Consider the following 20827-nt stretch of genomic DNA (forward strand, 5'->3'; position numbering starts at 1 on the left):
TTGCCATTAACATAGTTCTAAGCTGCAGTTAAGGATGTAAATTAGACGCGTTTTGATTTAAACATTTTAATATTATATGTTATTTTCTTTTTTTTAAAAGAAAATACAGATACAAAATCACAATAACTTATCATTATCATCATTTACATAACAATTATAATAACAAATATTACATTTATTAATAGTCTACGACGATGCTCTCAGACACCATCTCGCATATCACATCGCATCGAGCCTAATTTTTCATACAGAATACTGACATACATAAATAAATTAATTATCACTACACTTGCACCTCAGTCACTTAATAAAATAATTTAATAAATAGGTTCTAAAAGTTAGTAGCGTCCATTTCGTATTGGAAAGATTTCCTCACATATTTCGCGCGATTGTAACCTAGCGCTTCGTTTTAAATATTATGGCAATGCGGCGTGCACCGCTAGTCTTTACTGACCTTAAACTACTTAGGACACTTTAACATCACATTTGCGCTTTGTATTTACACAAGTGGTCGCCTCCTTTGCGGCGTAGAGTTCAGACTAGAGCTTTGGTTTCACCGTCCGTAGCCGGGCGGCCTGCGCCTCTCGTGCGCGGCTTGCACGGCCTGCGACGCCTGCGGTGTTAGGAAGTACACGTGCGCGCCCTCTCCGGGCAGCCGGTACGACACAAACGCGCCTCGCCGCCCCTCCTCCGCGCCCGCATGCGGGATCCACTCCGCCTCAGGCTCGATGCTCGGTCTTGGATTCTTGTAATTCACGTCCGTGTCCCCTTGTAATGACGGCGGCGCCGGCGTCGCGTTCAAATCGTCCAATTCGCTCGCGTACTGAGCCGCTTTCCGATAATTAGGATTCGGTATAGGGATGAATTCACTGTCGGGGTTGATCGTCGGCCTCGGATATTTATCATTTACTCGAGTGTCGTCTAATAGTGACGGGGGTCTGGGTGGCTGTACTAATTGCGCACTAGGATTGATTGCAATCGGTTCGCTGTTTGGGTTGATCTGCGGCCTCTGTGGACGATAGTTCACCAGTATATCCCCCTCTAATGATGTAGGGTTAGTTGGTCTAGGGGATTGCACGATTTCGTAGTCGTATTGCAAGTTTATATTGTTGTTGACGGGAGTGCGCACGGTTTCTAGAGGAGGCGTTACCGCTAGGCCGTTTACATCATGAGTGCCGTCTTCAACCTTTTGCCCGAAAATGTCAAATGAATTTCTTGTGATGTCGTCAAAGTAAGTTTCGTCTTGCTTAGTGTAGTAGCCGTTACTTATGGGATTCGGCGTAGTGCTCGGGTATCTATTTACTTGATGTATAGGTGCCGGCTTCCCTGTCTGTACGGGAATGTGATTTCTATTTTGATTTGCCTCTTTATTTATTTGACCTTCGTCGTAGACTTCTTGGGTGGGCTTTGTTTTCGCATAATATCTGCTCGGTGTCGGCGTTTCTGTCGTTACAGGTACATTTTCTACCAGATACTGCTGATGGTACACCGGCGAAACAGATGGAGTTATGGCATTGAATTCATTTTCGATATTGAAAGGTTTGCTGTAGCTAACCATTGGCCTGAAGGGTTCCGGATCAAGTTTTGGTGCACGGAACGCTAGCTGTTCAGGCCTCGGGTTGGATTGATAACTGAATTGATAGACAGGTCGTGGAGTACCGTGCTTTTGCTTGTTTATATTACGCGGCGCTTGTGCTTTGGGTCTCTTGGTAGTAAACAAGTCGATCGTTTGTCGAATGTCTGCAATTTCTTGGTAGAATGTACTTGGATTCTGTTTCGGTTGCTGGACGTAAACAGGTTGTGGGCGAGGTTTCTGCACACTAAAGTATTCTTGAGTGAGTATTCTGGGGCCTTGTTTTTGCGGCCATAGAAATAGTCCGTCGGAGTCATCGATTGCGCCGTAAGAAACATCAACCACTGGACTGTAGCCATTGTTAGTGACGCTTGGTTGTTGCGGCTGTTGAGCCGGATTTGATGGTACAGTTTTATAGTAATTTCTTCCATCAAAGTAAGTTTCAGGAGCTGGAGACGTTTTGGGTTGCTCGTCATAAAAGTAGAAGGAGGCCACGGCGTTCTGACTCGGTTTACGTCTGTACACAGGTTGCAGTTTTGTTGCTGGTATGCCATCGTTCTGATTGTCAGAATAGTAAGCTCTGAGCGGTACCTGAGTAGATGTTACTATATCGTCTTGGATTGCATTTGGTGTTTTCTCCGATAATCTATAAATAATGTAAGGACTTTCTGAAGTCGCCGGCGGTTTTTGGTTGTAAATCTGTTCTGGATAATCGTATAATACAGATACAGACAACGGTTTGGAAGTGAGCTTTGTCCTTGACTTGTACACCGGCTTCTCTGTCTTTGGTCTGTAAGTCTGTTCGTCCGGTAAGTTTTGTACTCTAATTGGGTTTCTAGGCGGCGGAGTTGGTACACGTTGTGGCGTCCTCTCTTTAAGTGTAGTCATAATTTCAGTTGGCGGGACAGTTGTAAACGTGGTCGGATCTTCTGTTGTTCTGGTAGATTCAGTTGTTGTCGTTGGTCTTGTTTTGTATTTACGTCGATGCACAACAGACGGCGTGGTTGATTGTTTTCTATGGTATTTTGGTCTTAAGTGAGGCGAAGTAGTAGCGGGTCTTTTGGTGTACACTACTTCTGTTGTAGTGGTTTCATCGAGAGGGGCGAAGAAGTCTGGAGGTGGCGGTAAGATTATACCCGGCACAAGTGGACCCGCAGGTACACTGTTGTTATACTCGGAATGGTAGGAAAAATTGTAAGGCGGCGGATAATAGATCGAAGGGTCGTCTTCGTCGTATAGGTCTGTTTGGTTGCTCGGTGGTGGTAGAAACGCCGCGCCCGGAGGAAAGCCTTCTGGAAAAGAGCCGTTCATGGATGGGGGGAAGGAGTATGGTCCTTCGCTCGCATTCCCAGGTAGGAATGGGAACGGAGGAATTGGCAGCGGCGCTTGCCCGGCAGTAGAGTTTCTCTGATTTTCACCCGAGGGATATGGCGCTCCCGCTGTGAAGAGGAATGGCGGTGGTGGTAGAGGGCCATCGCCTTCTCCCGTAGGGAAGGGAGGGAAAAGGGACGCGGGGACGCTACCGTTAGGAGTAAGGAAGACGAGCGGTCCGTCGTCGGAGAGGCGTACCGGAAAGGGCGGAGGTACTTTGGGTTTCTGTGGGAGCTTTACTTGCCTTCTCGGGGCTTCGTAGCTATCGATCGGTGGCCAAGGTTTTACTCCGGTGTCCTTTGTGCGCTCCGGGAATGATCCCCCTTTGAGAACTAAAAGGTGATCTTCCGCTAACCAAATCTCGTCTTTTTTGAGCCCTCCGAGACTCTGGAGATTATCCTTCGTTCTAGTTTCTGTATCAGGTTCATAGCTAACAATGCCCGGTCGTTTCGGGGCTTTAGCAAAAATCTCATTTTGTATCAGTCCATATTTCCCTTCGGCCACCTGATCCGATAACGTTTTCTTCTCTTCATCGTCTTCTTTCACTTTTCCGGCGTCTTTACCCTCGCCAGCGCTAGACATGAGCATGCCGTCGTCCCAGATTCCCTGGTTCCATCCTACGGTGCCGCCCGACGGATCGGCCACGTACACGCCCGCGAATTTTCCACTTTCAGTCTTGCCCTCGTATCCGATGTAGTTTTTGGAGGCGCCGTATTCCTTGTCGTGTTTTATCTTCATGTGACCACCGACGAGTCGCTTGACCGTTCTTTGCGAGTCCGACGGCAGTGAATCGTGCGGTGCGGAAGGCGCGAGGCTGCGCTGGTCGCGCACGAACGAGTCGGGCGGCAACACGTACGTAGGCACCAGGACGCTGGCTTGCGAGTTGCACGCCCATGCCAGCGCTAGCGTCACCACTAACACCGCCCCTCTCACCATCTGAAAGTTTAAAAGGCATTTCTTAGTTGCGAAGCAAAGTAATGGTTAAATACTATTTCACTTTACAAGTCTATATTTATTGAGTGACAATTAATAAATCACTTATCTAAGTTTGGCCGCGTTTTTAATCGAATCAACTCGGTATTGTACGTGAGCCGAGTGAAAGGACCGACGGAGATAAAAACTTCGGCCGGTAATTATTTAGGAACTGGCGTGGCGCGCGCCAATGCTCGCCTTTTATCAACTCGCGCGGCGACCACCGCCGGCCACCACCGACCCGGCTGGCATTGAGAATAAAGCGTTTAATTTGGAAATTAGCAAGTAATGGCCGCGAGACAGGAAGGCCGATCGAGGCCTGCGACAAAGCGGTCTTGTTATTTTTTGTTTAAACCCGTTCGCATTCGCCTTGTGTTTTGCTGCCTCGCTTGGTCCTACGATTATAGTACGAGCAAATAGCGATACTGTGCGAAGTAATCTACATCCATCTACGTAGAAATAGTTGATCGTTTTGTAACAATTGTTTCTACTAACTCTTGCAATTTGTCGGCACGAGCGCATGATTGGTAATCACAGTGTTGATTTAGGCTATGTCTGAGTTGACTACGTAGCATTCATTTAGTTTTGCACGAATAGCGTGGGTGGAAATTGTGTAAAGAATCGTACGAATGTATTCGTGAGTTAATACAAATTGAGATCATGCTTATAAATTTAATTATTGTAAAAAAATGTTGTCAGAATGTCTGATCTAAGGCATTAGGTGTACTTAGGGTGTGTGAAAGGCGATTCATCCGTTCGATTTCGCCTTCGATATCCACACAATCCACGTAATCGTTCCACTCAATTTTAACTGCTATGCCAAACGTATCGAACGATTTAATGCTTTACAATTGTATACCGTTGGAAATATTGTTATTCTAATAGTTTATGCGGCCTTTGACTTTTTAAATGAACCGATTGTGCTAAAGTGAAATAGGTGAATGGTTGTATTGTGTGCATTTTAATAAAAAATATTAACTGAATATCAATGTTATCAAGTCACGCTTGTTATTTTACGTTAATAATTAAAACTAAATTGTTAAATTATCATTCAATAGAAATAATATATTTATTAATGAATACAAGTTATTATGTTATTTGTAAATATAACTTTTCAATTTTCAAGTTTAGAAAACAAAGAAATCTATAATTATATTTGGAAACTTTAATATTATGTTGATTTATGGTTTCCGAGTTTGTTTAAAGAAGAAGCGGTCTGTAGATAATTTTAAAGAAATTTTTTCACGTAGACAGGTATATGTACACAAGTGTTATTAGACACTTGTGTCATTATAAGCGACCTTATAGAGACCGTAATAATTTGTTCAAATGTCCTCGCAACAGTTATTGCGCAATTAATATTATTGAGACATGAGTGTGGTTGATTAAAAGAAATATTTAATTAATTAATTAATTAATAAACTATAGATTTAATTTATCTTACGTTTTAATATAATATAGACTGTTTGACTAGTATATATTTTTAGCTTGTAGTTATAATTTTTGGTCGCCTAATATCTGATTTATGCCTCATATAAAAAGGGCTCATGTCAATAAAGTTCTGCCTTTAAAAATCTTTTAAAAACCCGAATTTCTTTTACAGTAACTTAAAAGCTTAATAGCTGTGTTTTAAGTTGATTTATTTATTCTACAGTTTATAGCAAAAGCTTCAGCAGCTTTAGTTTGTAGGTTTACACCAAATGTTAACGTGTTTGACATTTGCTTCGGAACATCGCTGAGCATCCTTTCATTTCCGATACTTGTTCACCTTCGTAAAAATCTATGTGATTGTTTCTGACGTATATGTGATGTGATGGCTTTCCTTGGTTTTTGTATGTTTTAATTTAGATATTAATGTCATGGCTCAAAAAATAGCAGTTGTTATAGCTTTTACGACCTTGTAAGCTTATTGCCGCGCTTTTCAACTAAAACATTAATGGTTTTTTTTTTATGAAATATAGTTTTATTCGAGTCAATCGCATTCGCAACACATGCCAAAACTTTCTTTTGCTGTCGCGCAAGTTGAGAAATGTTTCGATGTATTGTATTTTGTATTCAATGAGCGCCGGACGGCCTGCTAACTTTCCAATGGCCTTTATTTACTGTCAGATTGTGCAGGACATGTCGGTTTCACAAACATATTGCGTTTTTAACTACAGTCACTTTAGTTGACAATTTATACGTAAATAATGATGTCAAATTAACTAATATTAATGAATTAAATAAGATTTAAAAACTATAATATAGCTTATCAACTTACGAAATTTTTAATACGACCAGCTATTAATTAAAATGCGTGTACACACATATATACTTGCAATCATTACTAATTCCAATAATAGATCTACTAAGCCGTTTACCTAAGGTTACTTCGTTAACGAGTGTCCTTTAACTTGTTCTATATTGTAACTCGGTATCACTTCAAGCGAGAACGGGACGAATTTATATTAATCACGGTTAATTAGAAATTATTCACAGACAAAGCTAAGTGCACCAACGTTCTCTATGACTTAAGCTATTTAATTTTAATCCTTGAACTGTCATTTTATAAAATATCCAGTGAATGTAGAGTTACTTAAAATGTTTTGAATCACATGTCTGTCCACGTATTTTAACTCTGAGATATAAGTTTTTTTTCCTGTTAAATAATACAGTTGTATCAAAGTATAACCGAAATTATCGTATGCGTTGTTTCCTTTACATTTTCATTCCATCACGCTGAGCGTCTGATTAGTTTTTAATCTTGATAATTAATCTCTATGGATGTTGCGTAAATGGGTAAACTATCGTGTTCGTCAATCATTTATTAGATTCATTGAATGGATCGAAATACTAATAGTGTCAGGGTTTAACAATTGTCGCGAAGGCGCTAAGGGTCAAGGCAAACGCATCTTAGATAGTCTGTTCAGTTCGCTGCGTCATAGAATCTAAAGCTTGCTAAGCGTAAGCGATAAATTCATAAGAATTCTCTATAATCTCATGAGTTTTAATGTGGGAGTTTTATTCTTTTACATTTTTAATCTGTCTAGATTATCTAATGCAATTCGTTTTTTGTTTGTTCTTAAATTAAAAGTCACGGTTGGTTAACTGGACAGCTACTAAACTTGTGTATTCTCGTATGTTTAGATTATATAGATATGTCCCGGATTCTAATATCGTATTTTTTATTATTTCAAGTCAGAAATGTTCGTTTCGTTTCTGTTTTTACTTTTAATTATAATGTAAGTTTCGTCATTCAAGTTTTTAATTGGTCAATGTACTCGTATGGTATTTCGCAATCTGAATTCCGCCTATTCAATTATGTTGTCTTAATAATGTTTAGTCAGAGTTTCGCGGTTTCAGTCACTGCACCGGTATGCAAAGTAAGGTCAAGTAATAAAAAATTACTCCGATTTGTGTCGTGACTGTTGGCATGGAGTCGGCACGCGCCTTCGCCCGGGGCCAGTCCAATGTTTCCAACTAAATCTGCCTTCCATGTGTCAATATTAGACTTGTTATTTATTATACTGCTTCTTACCCAAGGTTTTTTTCTTTACATTACTTACGCAAGGTACAATAATGTATTTACATTTTTTTAAATCATTTAAAAATAAATTTTAAAATTACTGTATTGATTCGATGGTAAACTGTTGCGAGTAACTTAAGCTCAGAAAAAACTAAGAAGAACAAGAAAGAAGTTTTTATAAACAGATTAAATCTTCGCTGTAATTTGTAATCTTTTGTTATTGTTAGGCTTCTATGCGACAGTTTTTTTTTATGTATGCGTTTGTTTGCTTTCTTCTGATTGTTGTGACTTTCATGATTGTTACGTTTGCAAAGCGGTCACATCTCTTATTGTATGTAATCTTCCATATAATGGTCGATTATTCGTTCTCATGTACGACCGTAATAGCAATTACGCAGTTTCGAAACGTCTCGTTGTTTTCACATGAATTGAACAAAAGCGAAAAGAAATCGTGGGCACGTCGTTAGCTTTTGAACTTTCCTCTGTCGTCTGATAATTTAATTAAACGCTGAACGCGAATTGTACTACTCGTTATTCAATATGTACAACTATTTTAGTTTCAGAATACGAATTAAATAGTCTATCAAACGTATTAAATTAGTATTACTTATCTGTGTATTGTAACTAATTTTGAATTTCTTTTGTTAAAGGTAAGCATTTTAATGATCGAATGGCTGTATTCGGTAAGTGAATATTTAGATCATAAAATATCTTGCAGAATGGGTGGGCGGGGAACCCTTACACAGCTCGTATGAGGTAAACGCCAATTAACCGATCAGATAATCGTCGCTTGTTATTTCCATATTGTTTAATATGAGTCACTTGTGCAATATATTTCAAAAGTTTTCCGCCACTGTGGCTACCTTTTGGTGGTTTTCGGAGCGTGGCGAATAGACAACCTTAACAGCTGGAGTCCTTCGCTCGGTTCGGAGGAAAGCTAATTTAAATGGTGTGGTTTTGTAATTTATGTCTTTGTAACTGCGCGCATTTGGTGATATGTTTTTTTTTTCACCAAGTAGTTTCGCGTCGAATTAGTCTACATTGTAGTTTTAAACATGATTGTTAAGATAAGCTCTCGCGACAGTTGCACTCTTGCATAATGTATACATTGTTTTGTGATGGCCAACGAAACCTTGCTGTCTTCGAAATTGGACGAGTCTAACAGGTTTCGCGCTTGGTTATTTTTTTTCTCTCGTTTGATAACATCGCCTCGCTGCTCATCCTAGCCGGATGCGTTTTTTTGTTTACGGACATACGATCAAGTGACGCAATCACGGTTATCATTCGATTCTATCTATAGCGTAAAATCCCAGCTAAATTCTTTAGACGATCTGATTGAAATATAAATATAGCTGTCATGTACAGTCACGCTTATATACTAGAATCTATTATGATAATTTTTATTGTATACGCTTTTTGTTTTCATCTTTAATAATGCCATGTTTATAATCATTAAGTTAGAGAGACTTCGATATTCATTATGTTTTCCTTTGAGAACTAAAAATATTTTTATTCGATATTTGTGTATAAGTGATTAGCTATAGAAAGCAGAAATAGTTTATATTGAAATAAAATAGGCTCGATTTAATGCGATATCTCTTTTAGCGCAATTGTTATTGAGTTTAACCGGCAAGCTCACGTCTAATTTAGCAATACACGACTGGGCGTTAAAAAGCGTATTTTTCGGAACCACAACGATTTTGGAGCGAGGTCGCAGTCTGTACATATAACGAAAATTTTTCTATACAATTCTGAAAAGAAACCGGTCGCTTTCGTATTTTAATATCTTAAGTATAATTTTCTGTATAATGTGATCGTAAAGGCGAAGCTTTGATGACATACTATAGGTAATGTTGTATGAAAAAGTGTACACGTTAGTAATAGTCGTTTTTGCTCGTCGCTCGATGAAAACTAATATTAAACATAAAGTATGTGTTTTAAAATGAATGGACTATTTTATACAAGTCAATTACATTTGTTGCTGATTTAAATTGACTCAGAAACCGCAGTGAGTTGGATTGGAAATTGTTGTGGCAATAAATATTGAATGGTAATATTTGCCTATTGATATCGGCACGGCATCTAACGTTATAGGTATTATTTTAAAGTAAATTTCCTGTTCTCGACTTTATTATCTGACCCGTTCGCTGTGTCCTCGTTTGAATTATTTATTTTCACACGATCTAAGATTTGTTCGTGTAACTATTCGTTTATTGATCGCTACTTCCTTGATATTTTTTTTAAAATGCCCACGATTGAGTTTTTAGTACGGCTATTTGTAATATCAACTTGTTACTTGCTAGTATTATGTCATTTGTGTTAAGACCGTGTTCGACTTTCATCGCCTATTGGGCTACTTTCGTCTGTAAGATCAGAATCGATTCATTGGATTTGCGTGCTTGAATATTATCGTAAAATATTTTACATGCGGATGTTAGACGATTTTATATTTTAATAACCACGTTATCTTCAAAACTCGCTTCGGAATTCGATGAGGCGAGTGACGTTAAACAAAATTAGAATTGCTATTTGGTTCTAGTCAATGAAGGCTCAACTCACGTAACTAAGAGTACCGGTCCGATTAATTAGCATTGTCTACACGTAAATGTCGGCTCTCCCGTTATAACATCCTGTACCATTCCTCGCTAAAGGTCAATATTACGTGCCGGTCGGTCTTTTGACTAAGCGAGCATATTTATGGCAGTGAATAATCTAGTGCTTCGGCATTTGTGAATCTATGTATTTATTACTTTAACAAATTTTAATAGAATGTTTCGAACCTCTTTGTAAGTGCGTACGTTTGCAATTCGACACTAATAATGTAAACCGCATTTATTAATTTGCTATCGAAGTCACAGATCTGAAAGATGTTTGCGGAATCGAATTCTGAATGGATTATTATCGAAGGGGTAAGTGTATATTTTCGAAATACATACGCTTCGCGGTCGAGTGTCGCGTAGGTTTGGATTAGCACATCGCGACTATATCGTGAATAATATTTGCAGTGCTCATTACCATCGAGAACATTCCATTATCCCTGACTCTATAGCTTGCGATAAATGTCGTGGGGTCGCGGTTTAGCCTTTGCTTGCATTATTGCAATATACGTATGTAGCCTAGCTTTGCGACGACAATCCGTCGGCTGAACACTTTTGTTTGTATTTTCTCACAGGTGTTTCTCTACATCGCGTCATTGAGTATTGCACTGAAGGCTGTGCTATGAGAAATTTTGAGTTAGTCGTGTCGCGATACGAGCATTGTCTGCTGGTCATATATTGTACGGGTCTTGGCCCGTGAGATTTGGGTCGGGGGCCTGGATTGCGTATGCTGGCATGCATTATAATAATAAACAATTCTCGGGACATTATATATCTTACATTGACTGATAACGGCTGAGGCTGCGGCTGATAATCACTCTTGCACTTCTTAATTGCACATCTCAGTTCACTTCACTGTTAATGTCACTGGGATCACTGGCACATAGCAGGCTGCTGCGGCGGCCGTTGATGGCGGAATGTGTTGCTGGTACCGTGGGGTTGCAGCGCCGGACACTGGTGGGGTGCACGTGTGTTCGGTAGATTGCTCGGCGCATGAGTGGCCGAGGTGGTAGGGGGCGCCGGTGTAAATACTCTGCCGTAAGCGCGTGCGCAGCGCTCACGCACACTTCTGTGCCGGCGTGTGGGCGACGCACACAGACGCAGGCGTCGTTCCCGCGCCGCCTCGCCACCGTGCCTCGTGTCGTGCGTTTAGACCCACGATGATATCGATACGAAATTGATGCGAGTACTTCGATTCCCTGTAAAAGGATGTCACTTATTAATTTTGTGCGAAGTACTCATCTTGTTTGTACTGAGTGCGTACGTGATGTGATGTTGTTGTATGTAAATTGTGAAAAGCTTTTCAAAATTGTGCGTTCTCTATTATTAGGATAACAAATGTGTTTCATTTAATAAAATTGTTTTTATAATTGGCTGTCGACGTTGTTTTTAAATCGAAGATTGCAGTGAATAGATTTTTATGGCCAGTGACTAAATGGCACTATTCTTGCACCGACCACAGAATACTTTACTTTTATAAATATTATGCATTATGGATATATAGAAAAACGGATATTTCGCTACTTTAAATTTTATTTTTAAATATATTTTCCACCCGCCTGGCTGGAATTGTTACCAAATTTGTTCGTAAATTGCAGTCGCTCGGGACTTTTTCAATGTGGAATTAAAAGTTGAAAAAATTAAACTGACCTAAATTACTCCCGCGTTATTCAGCTACCTTCCAGTCCAATTTTCGTCGAAATTGATCAACCGTTTCGGATTACATGGAATAAACACGGCTTTGCTGGACAGATAGACAACGCAAATTCATGTACACAAAATATGTTTTTATTTTTCAATGTTACATACAGACGCTCCAATTTAATTTGGATAAATAGTTACAAATATGCATTTTTATTGATGTTTTGTTAAATAATCTATAATGAAATAAAGTTGAATAAATCACTACTACGATAATAAAGATGAACATTGTTTTACGTTACCTAAATCCAAATAAGCTTTGTGGGAAAGTCGATGATTTATCTCTTCAACTTTAGCAGATTGTGTTTTACTTTATTATCTACTAGTGTTCTACAATATTCAAATCCAATTTTTTTTTATCTTCAAATCAAATCAATGTTCAAAAATATATTCTCATAGCATAAAATAAAAACTTCGACAGATGACGGCCAGTTTTTCAATCACACAATGGAATCGCAGATTGCTGATTATATATAAGATATTACGAATGAATATTGCCGGTCTCTTCGACGTCATTATAACCAATGTGACTTTTTATCTAAATTTTACAGCAATTATTATATGCGTCGTCTGTTATTTATGTAATATAAGTCATAGGCTAAAAATATTTTTGGTGAATCTATAGCAGATGGAAGTGTTTACGTCTGCCAGATCCGTGTCGTTGCGGTGTGAGAGTCATCGACACCGGCCGCGTCCTCGGAAGGTCGCCGACGACCAGAACGGGAACTGAGGCGAGATTTGCATAATTTAGGGCTGCGACATACTGTGAACGCCTCTTTTTTAATGTATTAATTATAGTTTAATGTTTTTGATTACTATTGTAATAATCAAATACAGGGAATCTATTTTTTTAAATGTTTAACCATATAAATAAGTTGGGTTTTGTGTTTATGTTGAAATCAGGTTTCAAAAATAGTTATAAAATAATAATAAATGTAGTAACGTAATTTAAATAAAATATAACATATATATGTAATAAACGAATTATTCAGGCAAGGCAAAGGCAGAAATTTATTGACATAATCCTTCTGGTAACAATTGGCCAAACGTCCACATTATGAGTGTTTGTTGATACAAATTATTTATGTTGACGTGTACTGAATCCTTATTATTTTTACTTTTATGATAAAATCGCTCGTAATCTTTGCTCATCTCAAGAGTGATCCCGGATCTTTTTTTGTCGTCTCTTAAGAATTCACTAGTCACACACTTTAGTCCACTTATAATTTGCGGACCCGAGTACTTTGAATCATTGTTTTTTTATAAAGCTTTTAAGTATGTACTTGTGGCTTTATTGTAGAATTTCTAATCTTATAAGCTTTTATTTTAAAGTATAGGAATTAGGTTATGGTTGATAAATCCAAAGGATGAAATTATATGCTGAATCTTTTTGTGGAATATTGTGTGTTTTATAAACACGAGTTTCAATCTCCGAAACCCTCGTATGACATGTTGGATGAGATTATGTCAACCGAATTTTTTTGAACATGTGTTGAGGCCATGGAAACAAATATAGTTGTTGGGCCATGTTAATGTTTTCTTGATCGTCGGAATGTTCAATTTCTACGACATAAATTATTTTCTTACTTTTAGTTCTATAACTGTACAACAAATTATATTGTTTGTGTACATTTTTTATTGTAACTATAAAATGTTACATAACAACTTTTGGTACATACTATATCGATTACATTTCATAGGTTTTGGAGGGTTAATACACAAATTGGTATTTCTTATGTCATAAAATCCTAGGTTTTATTCTTTTCGAGCAATTTCGTTAACTAAATTAAAAATATGGTAGTGAGATGAACGAATGGTTCAAAAATTTAAAAAATTATGGTGAAACTATCATCAGAATATACTTTGAACTTGCGTCAGTGCCACCCGACCGAGGTCTCTGTTGAGGAATGTCATAGATTTTCCTCGCGTCGACTCATTAGTTTGGGGGGTTTGTTTATATTATATTTTTATTGACAACCATATTACATCCGCGTATACAAATAGATAAATACGTAACACTGTTACTTCAATGTGGAAATTTTACGAATAGAATTCAGTCTAATGACTAGTTTTTTGTTATCTTCTTAAATACGGCTTGATAGTCAACGTTGTATTTTTCCAGACCGTAATCAAAAATTTTAATATATATATATATATATATTTTTTTTTTCTTTTACACAATATATTATGTTCAATGACTTCTTTTAAGATATCGTAGAACATACATTTTTTTGGAATAACATGTTTGTCAAATATTTTAAAATCATCGGAATATTTTACTAATGTATACTATGAGTCGCTTGGATCTTAATATCGACTCGCGAATGTATCCGGCTATACGACAATTATTCAGTCACGTATTGTGGCCGCTATTTAATGAGTATATTTATTGTTGTACTTATAGCTAGCCTTCAGTGAGATGAACAAGAAAATTGTAAATAAAAAAAATAAAAATCATACGTCTACTTACGATATCACTACATCATATAATCTGTGCTTTTGTTTACGATTATCGAATCATGTAAGCTTTACTTGTTTCTTCAATGATTCATATTCATTTGTTTTCGATGAAGACAGCGGAATTCCTAGTGAGTTAAGACATTAGCCCGCATTCGCACGGATGCTATTTTTACGCAGCGTTAAAACGCTTTCAAATAGAACAAATACATTTCCATGTATGTTTGTATCTGTCCATACGGCAACGCTTTTAAAAAACGATCCTTTCTTATCGCGTATTGTATGTTGCGTTACTGGGCGAAGGAAACAAGAGCGATTTTAAAGCGTTCACTGTTTAAGTTTTTACGCGGCGGCGTTAAAAAGCGCCCGCGTGAATGTGGGCTTATTCTGCGGTCTATACTATCTTCGTTTTATCTGTTGCTAATCCGTGCAAATTTAGGTATACTGTGTGATTAGCATAAAAATGACAATAATTTCGGTTTCCCCCAAGTCGGGGGTTTGTGATCGTCGGTGCCGTGGTACCGGTGCACGAGTTTCAAGTTTAGTTGTCCGTTTCTCAGAATCATGTTTGTGCCGAGTTCGGTGTCGGTGAGACGCGTCCGTACCGCATTCCGCGACACCGCGGCGCTCGGCTTTGACCGTTTGACCACTTCATAACTCTGCCGCCAACACCGACCCATACTAACGGAACTCGATTTTATATCGATTCGATTCGCTAAGATCTCGATCGGTGAATTATTTATGTGAATAGACTTGTATGTTCAGTTTGGGGTTTGTAAATTTTGTATATTCTATTTTTTTTAATCACGCATCTCATTGTATATCAAATAAACTTTATATTTATATGTTAAATCTGTGTATAGTAATTGCACTGGTATTAGTCGATCGATTTAAACTAACATCTTGTTTTAGAATTAATAATTTACCAGTTAAAAAAATAAGTTATATGATAATATACCAGCCTCGATTTTCATGTGATTTCTAGTTACGTGAATATATTGAGGTACTTAAAAATCTAAACTGTGAGTACGCTCGACAATGATCTTTTGTGTTATTATTTAATTATATCGATCATGTCAACCAGCTGATTCAGATTTATACCATTACTAAGCTGATCTATATTTGGTGGCAAAACATTTTTACTTACTAAAAATATTAATATAATATACAGATCATAAAAAAAGACTAAGTAAAATAAAACTTTAGTAGAAAAAAATATTATTTTGTTTTATACAGTGGATAGTAATAGGTCTCAAGGCCATTTCATAATTTTTGTTTACAAAGTATGTGGTGTTACAAATGGTAAGGGTCTGCAGCTTCCCCACAGGCGCCGGACCGCATCGGCGTCTGTCTGCCTAAATTATACAATTGTATAATCGTGAGGTTTTGGGCGCATTGCTGGTTTATCGGACATCGCCTGCCGCTACCCGGATGTGTGGGTCGTGTGTTGCTAGCCGATACAATGTTATGTCCTTTTTTTATTACTTTGAGTGGACAGATGGAAAGGTATGTGTCCCACTTTTGGCCACGATTTGTAAAAATATATCGTCGTCGTTTTCTGCATGACAATGACTAAGTAAGGATATTGCTTGTGTGTAACATGATCTAACGTAAAGAAAAAACCTGAGTTTAGCAGTTCGCGACTTAACATGTATAGGAGATTTTTTGATGGTTGTATTTTATAAGAGATTCTCAAAGCTTAAGCTTTTGAATTACGTAACAGTTTTCTTACGTTATTTTTATACGATTTTAAATTAACCGATATAGGAAAAAAACTATAAAATAAATATTTAAAAGATTATATGAACACGACCTTCAAGGCCGTCGCCTGTGACCTGGTTTCTTTGGCACAAACAAACACTGACATCAAACGGTTGACAGCGCGTACAGCGTTGCAAATACGACGTGCTCTATTGTTGGCATAAAAACATATAGAAATATCATCCAAAACCGCAAAAAAATATGTGTTTCACTTGCATCTGAAACTTTTTACTTTACTGTGGAGATATTATAAAATCAGTGCTGTTCTAAAATCTGTTCAGAAGATTGATAAATGGTGTTGCAGATTTATAGATCATTCCTAAAATGGAAATTATTATTGGTACGAGTGCGTACAGTGGTGTTACAATTTATAGATTCGAAGGTTAACTGCTTATAAGAAAGAAACGGTTGCATAACGCGTAGGAAAAAAATACTAAAATGAGACAGAACGGCTTTTTATCCAAATGATAATGTGAGTTTCCACTCACTACACTTGTACAAAGATGTCATCCCTCTAATTCACTTTGAAAAATAGAGATATGTAACAGTATGAATTCCTGACGGTGACACATTTTATAAGATGGTCTCTCATATCACCTTGTAATCTGAAATAAGACCTTTCAACTCTTTGTAATTTGAATTTTATTTTTGCGTGTAAATGATGCTTTTTCCAACAAGGAAAATATAAATTGATGTAATATGGCATTTTGTATTAAATACGTTGGTATTATTAAGCGCTGTATACATTAATGCGATATAAATTTAGAAGCGGATGTAGCGTTACCATATCCTAGAGTGGACGCATCTGTGTCTCGGCAATACTCTAGGTGTGTTTAGGATTCCTAACATTCCAACCAATGTATGCCGTGTCATAACTGGTTGTATCGGTGTTTTATTTTGCATTTAATCGCTAAGTCATTATGTTTTGATTATTTTTACTAAAATAAGCTCATGACGAGTCAATCAATGATGATAAAATTGTTATTCCGTTAAATGAAAATGTTATTGTAACGTCTGGAATGTTTTATAATAGTATTAAAACTTATCAGGGACTCTGATTCCGTATGACTAAAGTAAACATTGTGTCTTTGATCGTAATATTAAGTTTCCGCTGCTGTAATACGTGTTCAGTAACACATTATCTCTGTTTTGTCGAGGAGGTAAGAGATGAACGTATGTTCTAGTTGTTTCGGCAGTCAAAACACAAAGTTGCGAAAACTTTACTAATTCGTAGTCGACATTGAATATCAATGAGCGCACTGTGATGCCTTTGTTACGTATTGTTCCCATGCTGTGGTGCAATTCTGAACCTCGGTCTAGTTATGACTTTTCTAAATAGCATGTGGTCTGTTAGTATCTTCCATTCTCACTTGCATCAATTATCACCTTATAGGTTATTGATGTATTATAATAGCGAGTAATTAAATAAAAATTATCAACAGGCCTGACTTTATTTATATTACATAACTGTTTATTAAATATGAGTCATGTGATAGAGATGTATAGCAGATCAGTACCTACATATCGTTCGTACCCTACGTAAGGAAAAGGTCAGGCTGATGATGTTGACTCATGTTAATAAACATCAATGTCTTATGTTTTGTGAAACACTACACTACACACCCTGTATTGGTGTGTTTTTTATTACTATTAATTTTATACATTCTTTCGTTACAAGCATGTCAAAGTGTTGTTAAATTTATTGATGGTATTGGTACTAGGAAAACATCAACATTTATCTAAGAATAAATTATTGTTTACGAATAAATATAGGAACTCACGAATGTTTTTTCTTGGTCTATCTGTTTACTTGATTATTACCTTATTAGAGTAGATTTCCTCATTGGAGTTGTTAGGGAAAAATATCCAAATTTACTGGTAGAAGACTTTAGACTTTAGACGGTGAAGATTAGATTGTTTTGTCCATAATATGAATCCCGGAAGAAGCTTATTTTGGTTTTTTTTTGTTCTCGGGTTCCATTGGTTGAACCGTACAATGACTGGTCATTAACTTTATTATGATTATAATTATAAAAAAACGTGTCGTAAGGAAACTCTGACATTTGGTAACAGAAACGTGATTGCTCGATACTAGAATTAAGTCTTTTAGTGCTCTTGGTGCTTCATAGATCGCACTGCCGGGATTGCAGATTTGGAAGCTTACGTGCAAGTACCGGACCGGATAGCGTAGAGCGCAAAATCTTTGCGTGATCTGAAGTTTAAAAGAATTATTTTAGGGCATGACGTCTTTACTATGATAATGACTACTGTATGGGAAGTTTGTATTAGATTACAGTGTAAGATTAACAGTCAGTTGGGATTTTTTTTAAATTAAGTGTTGCTTTTTTCCCGCTATATTTACTCCAGTACTAATCGAATATTCGATATAGCGACGGATACAAGTGTTTCCTACGGACGCAATGTAGATCCTAGGAGAAAGTGCTGGAAATGGAGCTAGAAAGGGAATGGATCGATTACATCGTCCGTCTCAATGCACTTTTTATCGTAAATGACGGACACACGACTTAGATAATGTAAACATATGAAAGTGTTGGTTGTGCATAGTTTTTGCTGGTTTTAGAAAATAGTGTTGCAATAGATTTTTAATGTACATCCCTATTATTCCAAGTGTTTTGAGTGTTGGTATTCAAGTGCAAATGCTGTACAGTAAGTGCCTCAGTTCATAAATTCCTGTTTTAACTGCACCAACCACTAAAATGACTATCAAATATGAAAAATGTTTTAAAGGTAACCGCCAATCGTTAAAGCTTTTTAGAAATGGATTCATCATAATCATCATCTCCCTGGCCTTAGTGGGTGGGAACTCACGTGGTATCGGCGCACATGGTTTTATAAACCTTAAAGATTTGGCTTCTTAGAAATGGATTATGATTATTAATTACAAATTTGGGGAAGGAATTTGTTGTTGAAAGTAATCTGAAATGAAAATACTTGGAACTATAGATTTTATACAGACGGAATTATTGAAAAGGACAAATTGGCACTACTACATTACAGTAGTAATAATAACTGAATATACAATATACTCGATTTTATAATATGTATATTTGCAGAGCTATAGTACGCACAGATTTTTAAATCTGACTCACCTTAGATTGGCACCTTATTTGCTGAGGTCTCAATAACAAGGTCGTCGTACAACTAGACGCAAATAATATCAAATTACTACATCCTTTTCGTATATCTAATATAAACAATTATATGCCTTGTTTACTGATACATATGTCTATCGTTTGTGTATCCTAGTATATAAACTCGACGATCTTATAGTGAATCTTAATTTGAAATTAAGCTTTCGCCAAAAGTAGCAAAATTGTGTAATAATTTTTAAATGGATTTGAAAAAGTTATGATTTTTTTTGAATCTTCATTTTAATTCTTAAGGTCGTACGATACCTATTATCTGGACACATATGCCAGATGTTATTCTCGCTATAGAGCGATCATATGCTAATCAGACGGCAAAAAGTTGCCGAAAAGAGCGGTCATCTCCGCATTCCACGCGGGCCGCACAGCTTCGACGCCGGCCGGTCGCGGAAAACCCGCTAAAAACAACACCAATCACCATTTGGGGAAAAACAACTCAATGTCAATGTAACAGAGTTCATTATACTATGAAACAACTATGTTAACATATATTAAAAAGAAATTAAACCACAACCAAATAAGGACTTTAATGTCTTGGCAACAAAATGGAATTTCAACCTGTCAAGAATGCTGGCGCCAAAATTTATATAGGAATGTTACTGTTACGGATTCGGCAGAAATGAATCTGATTAATGTCATATTTTTCGTTTGGATCTATGCGTGGGATAGTCGCAGAGTTCAATGTGGCTAATAATATTCCAATATAGTGATTTTATTAGCAAAAAACCAGACGCCGCTACAATTTATTGCTATATTTGTTGACTTGCAGCCATTTGACGCCACAATTTCGCTCCGTATTAGATGGAGTTAGTAAATGGGCTTTTATCAATATATTTTTATGGAAAATAATGTATTTATGGTTTTATTATAAAACAACGACTTATATCGTTGACATATCGCTTAATGACTTCTAATATGCACGCGTTTTTTCTCAACGATTGCCGCCTATAGCACCACGGCCTTTTTAGCAAACCAGTTAGTCGTGAAGTTTTTCTTACCGCTTTTAAATATGGTTAGGTATCTCGATAGGTATGCGTTTAACGGATTTAATTACTGTGCTGTTTCGGCATTAAAGATTCTTTTAGTTTTTTTATTATAAAGCAAAATATAATCATTTGTTTTTGGTTAGATGAAAAAGACCTTAGCCAAATACGTAATAAATTGTTTTTGTTGTGGTTTCAGTAACAATTAGTTTGTTTTTTACGTTCTAGAATTTATGGCGATAATGGCCAATAATACTTTGGATTCGATAAGTGGATAATAGCTGATTCTTTTGAAATAAAATAAGTTTACTGTTGTTAGATGTCAATGGTGATTGTTTTTGTTACTAATATTAAAATTGAATAATGAATTAGCTACCGCTGTTTTGTTTAATTAATACATCGTTAATTTATGTCGATGGTTTTGGTTTGGCGCCAGTGTTTGAATTCATTATTCATAAAGATTGGCGACCACGTGACGCCGATGATTGTGTGGATCGAATGTTGAAATGTTTTGTTGTGATTTATTAAAAACTAGCTTTTACCCGCGACTCCGTCCGCGCGGAATAAAAAATAGGAAACGGGGTAAAAATTATCCTATGTCCGTTTCCTGGTTCTAAGCTACCTGCCCACCAATTTTCAGTCAAATCGATTCAGCCGTTCTTGAGTTATAAATAGTGTAACTAACACGACTTTCTTTTATATATATACTAGCTTTTGCCCGCGACTCCGTCCGCGCGGAA

At 37.0% G+C, this 20827-nt stretch overlaps 2 protein-coding genes across 2 annotated transcripts in view; one reads left to right on the forward strand and one right to left on the reverse strand.

The window, feature by feature from the left end:
- LOC106712544 (N-alpha-acetyltransferase 15, NatA auxiliary subunit) overlaps positions 1–20827 on the forward strand; it is an 81056-nt gene that overhangs the window by 7435 nt on the left and 52794 nt on the right. The gene's annotated exons all lie outside the window — the stretch shown is intronic.
- On the reverse strand, positions 186–11039 carry LOC106712576. Its single transcript, XM_014505180.2, has 2 exons — positions 10799–11039; positions 186–3880 (listed from the first exon to the last, which is right to left on the reverse strand). The coding sequence occupies exon 2, from the start codon at positions 3878–3880 to the stop codon at positions 554–556; it is 3327 nt and encodes a 1108-aa protein (XP_014360666.2). The 5' UTR covers positions 10799–11039; the 3' UTR covers positions 186–553.

Source organism: Papilio machaon, chromosome 22 (genome assembly GCF_912999745.1).
Source record: "Papilio machaon chromosome 22, ilPapMach1.1, whole genome shotgun sequence".
Taxonomy (NCBI): Eukaryota; Metazoa; Arthropoda; class Insecta; order Lepidoptera; family Papilionidae; genus Papilio; species Papilio machaon.

Bases quoted from the DNA above. Each gene is read 5' to 3' on its own strand.
- LOC106712576 (XM_014505180.2), bottom strand. From the start codon at position 3,880: ATGGTGAGAGGGGCGGTGTTAGTGGTGACGCTAGCGCTGGCATGGGCG.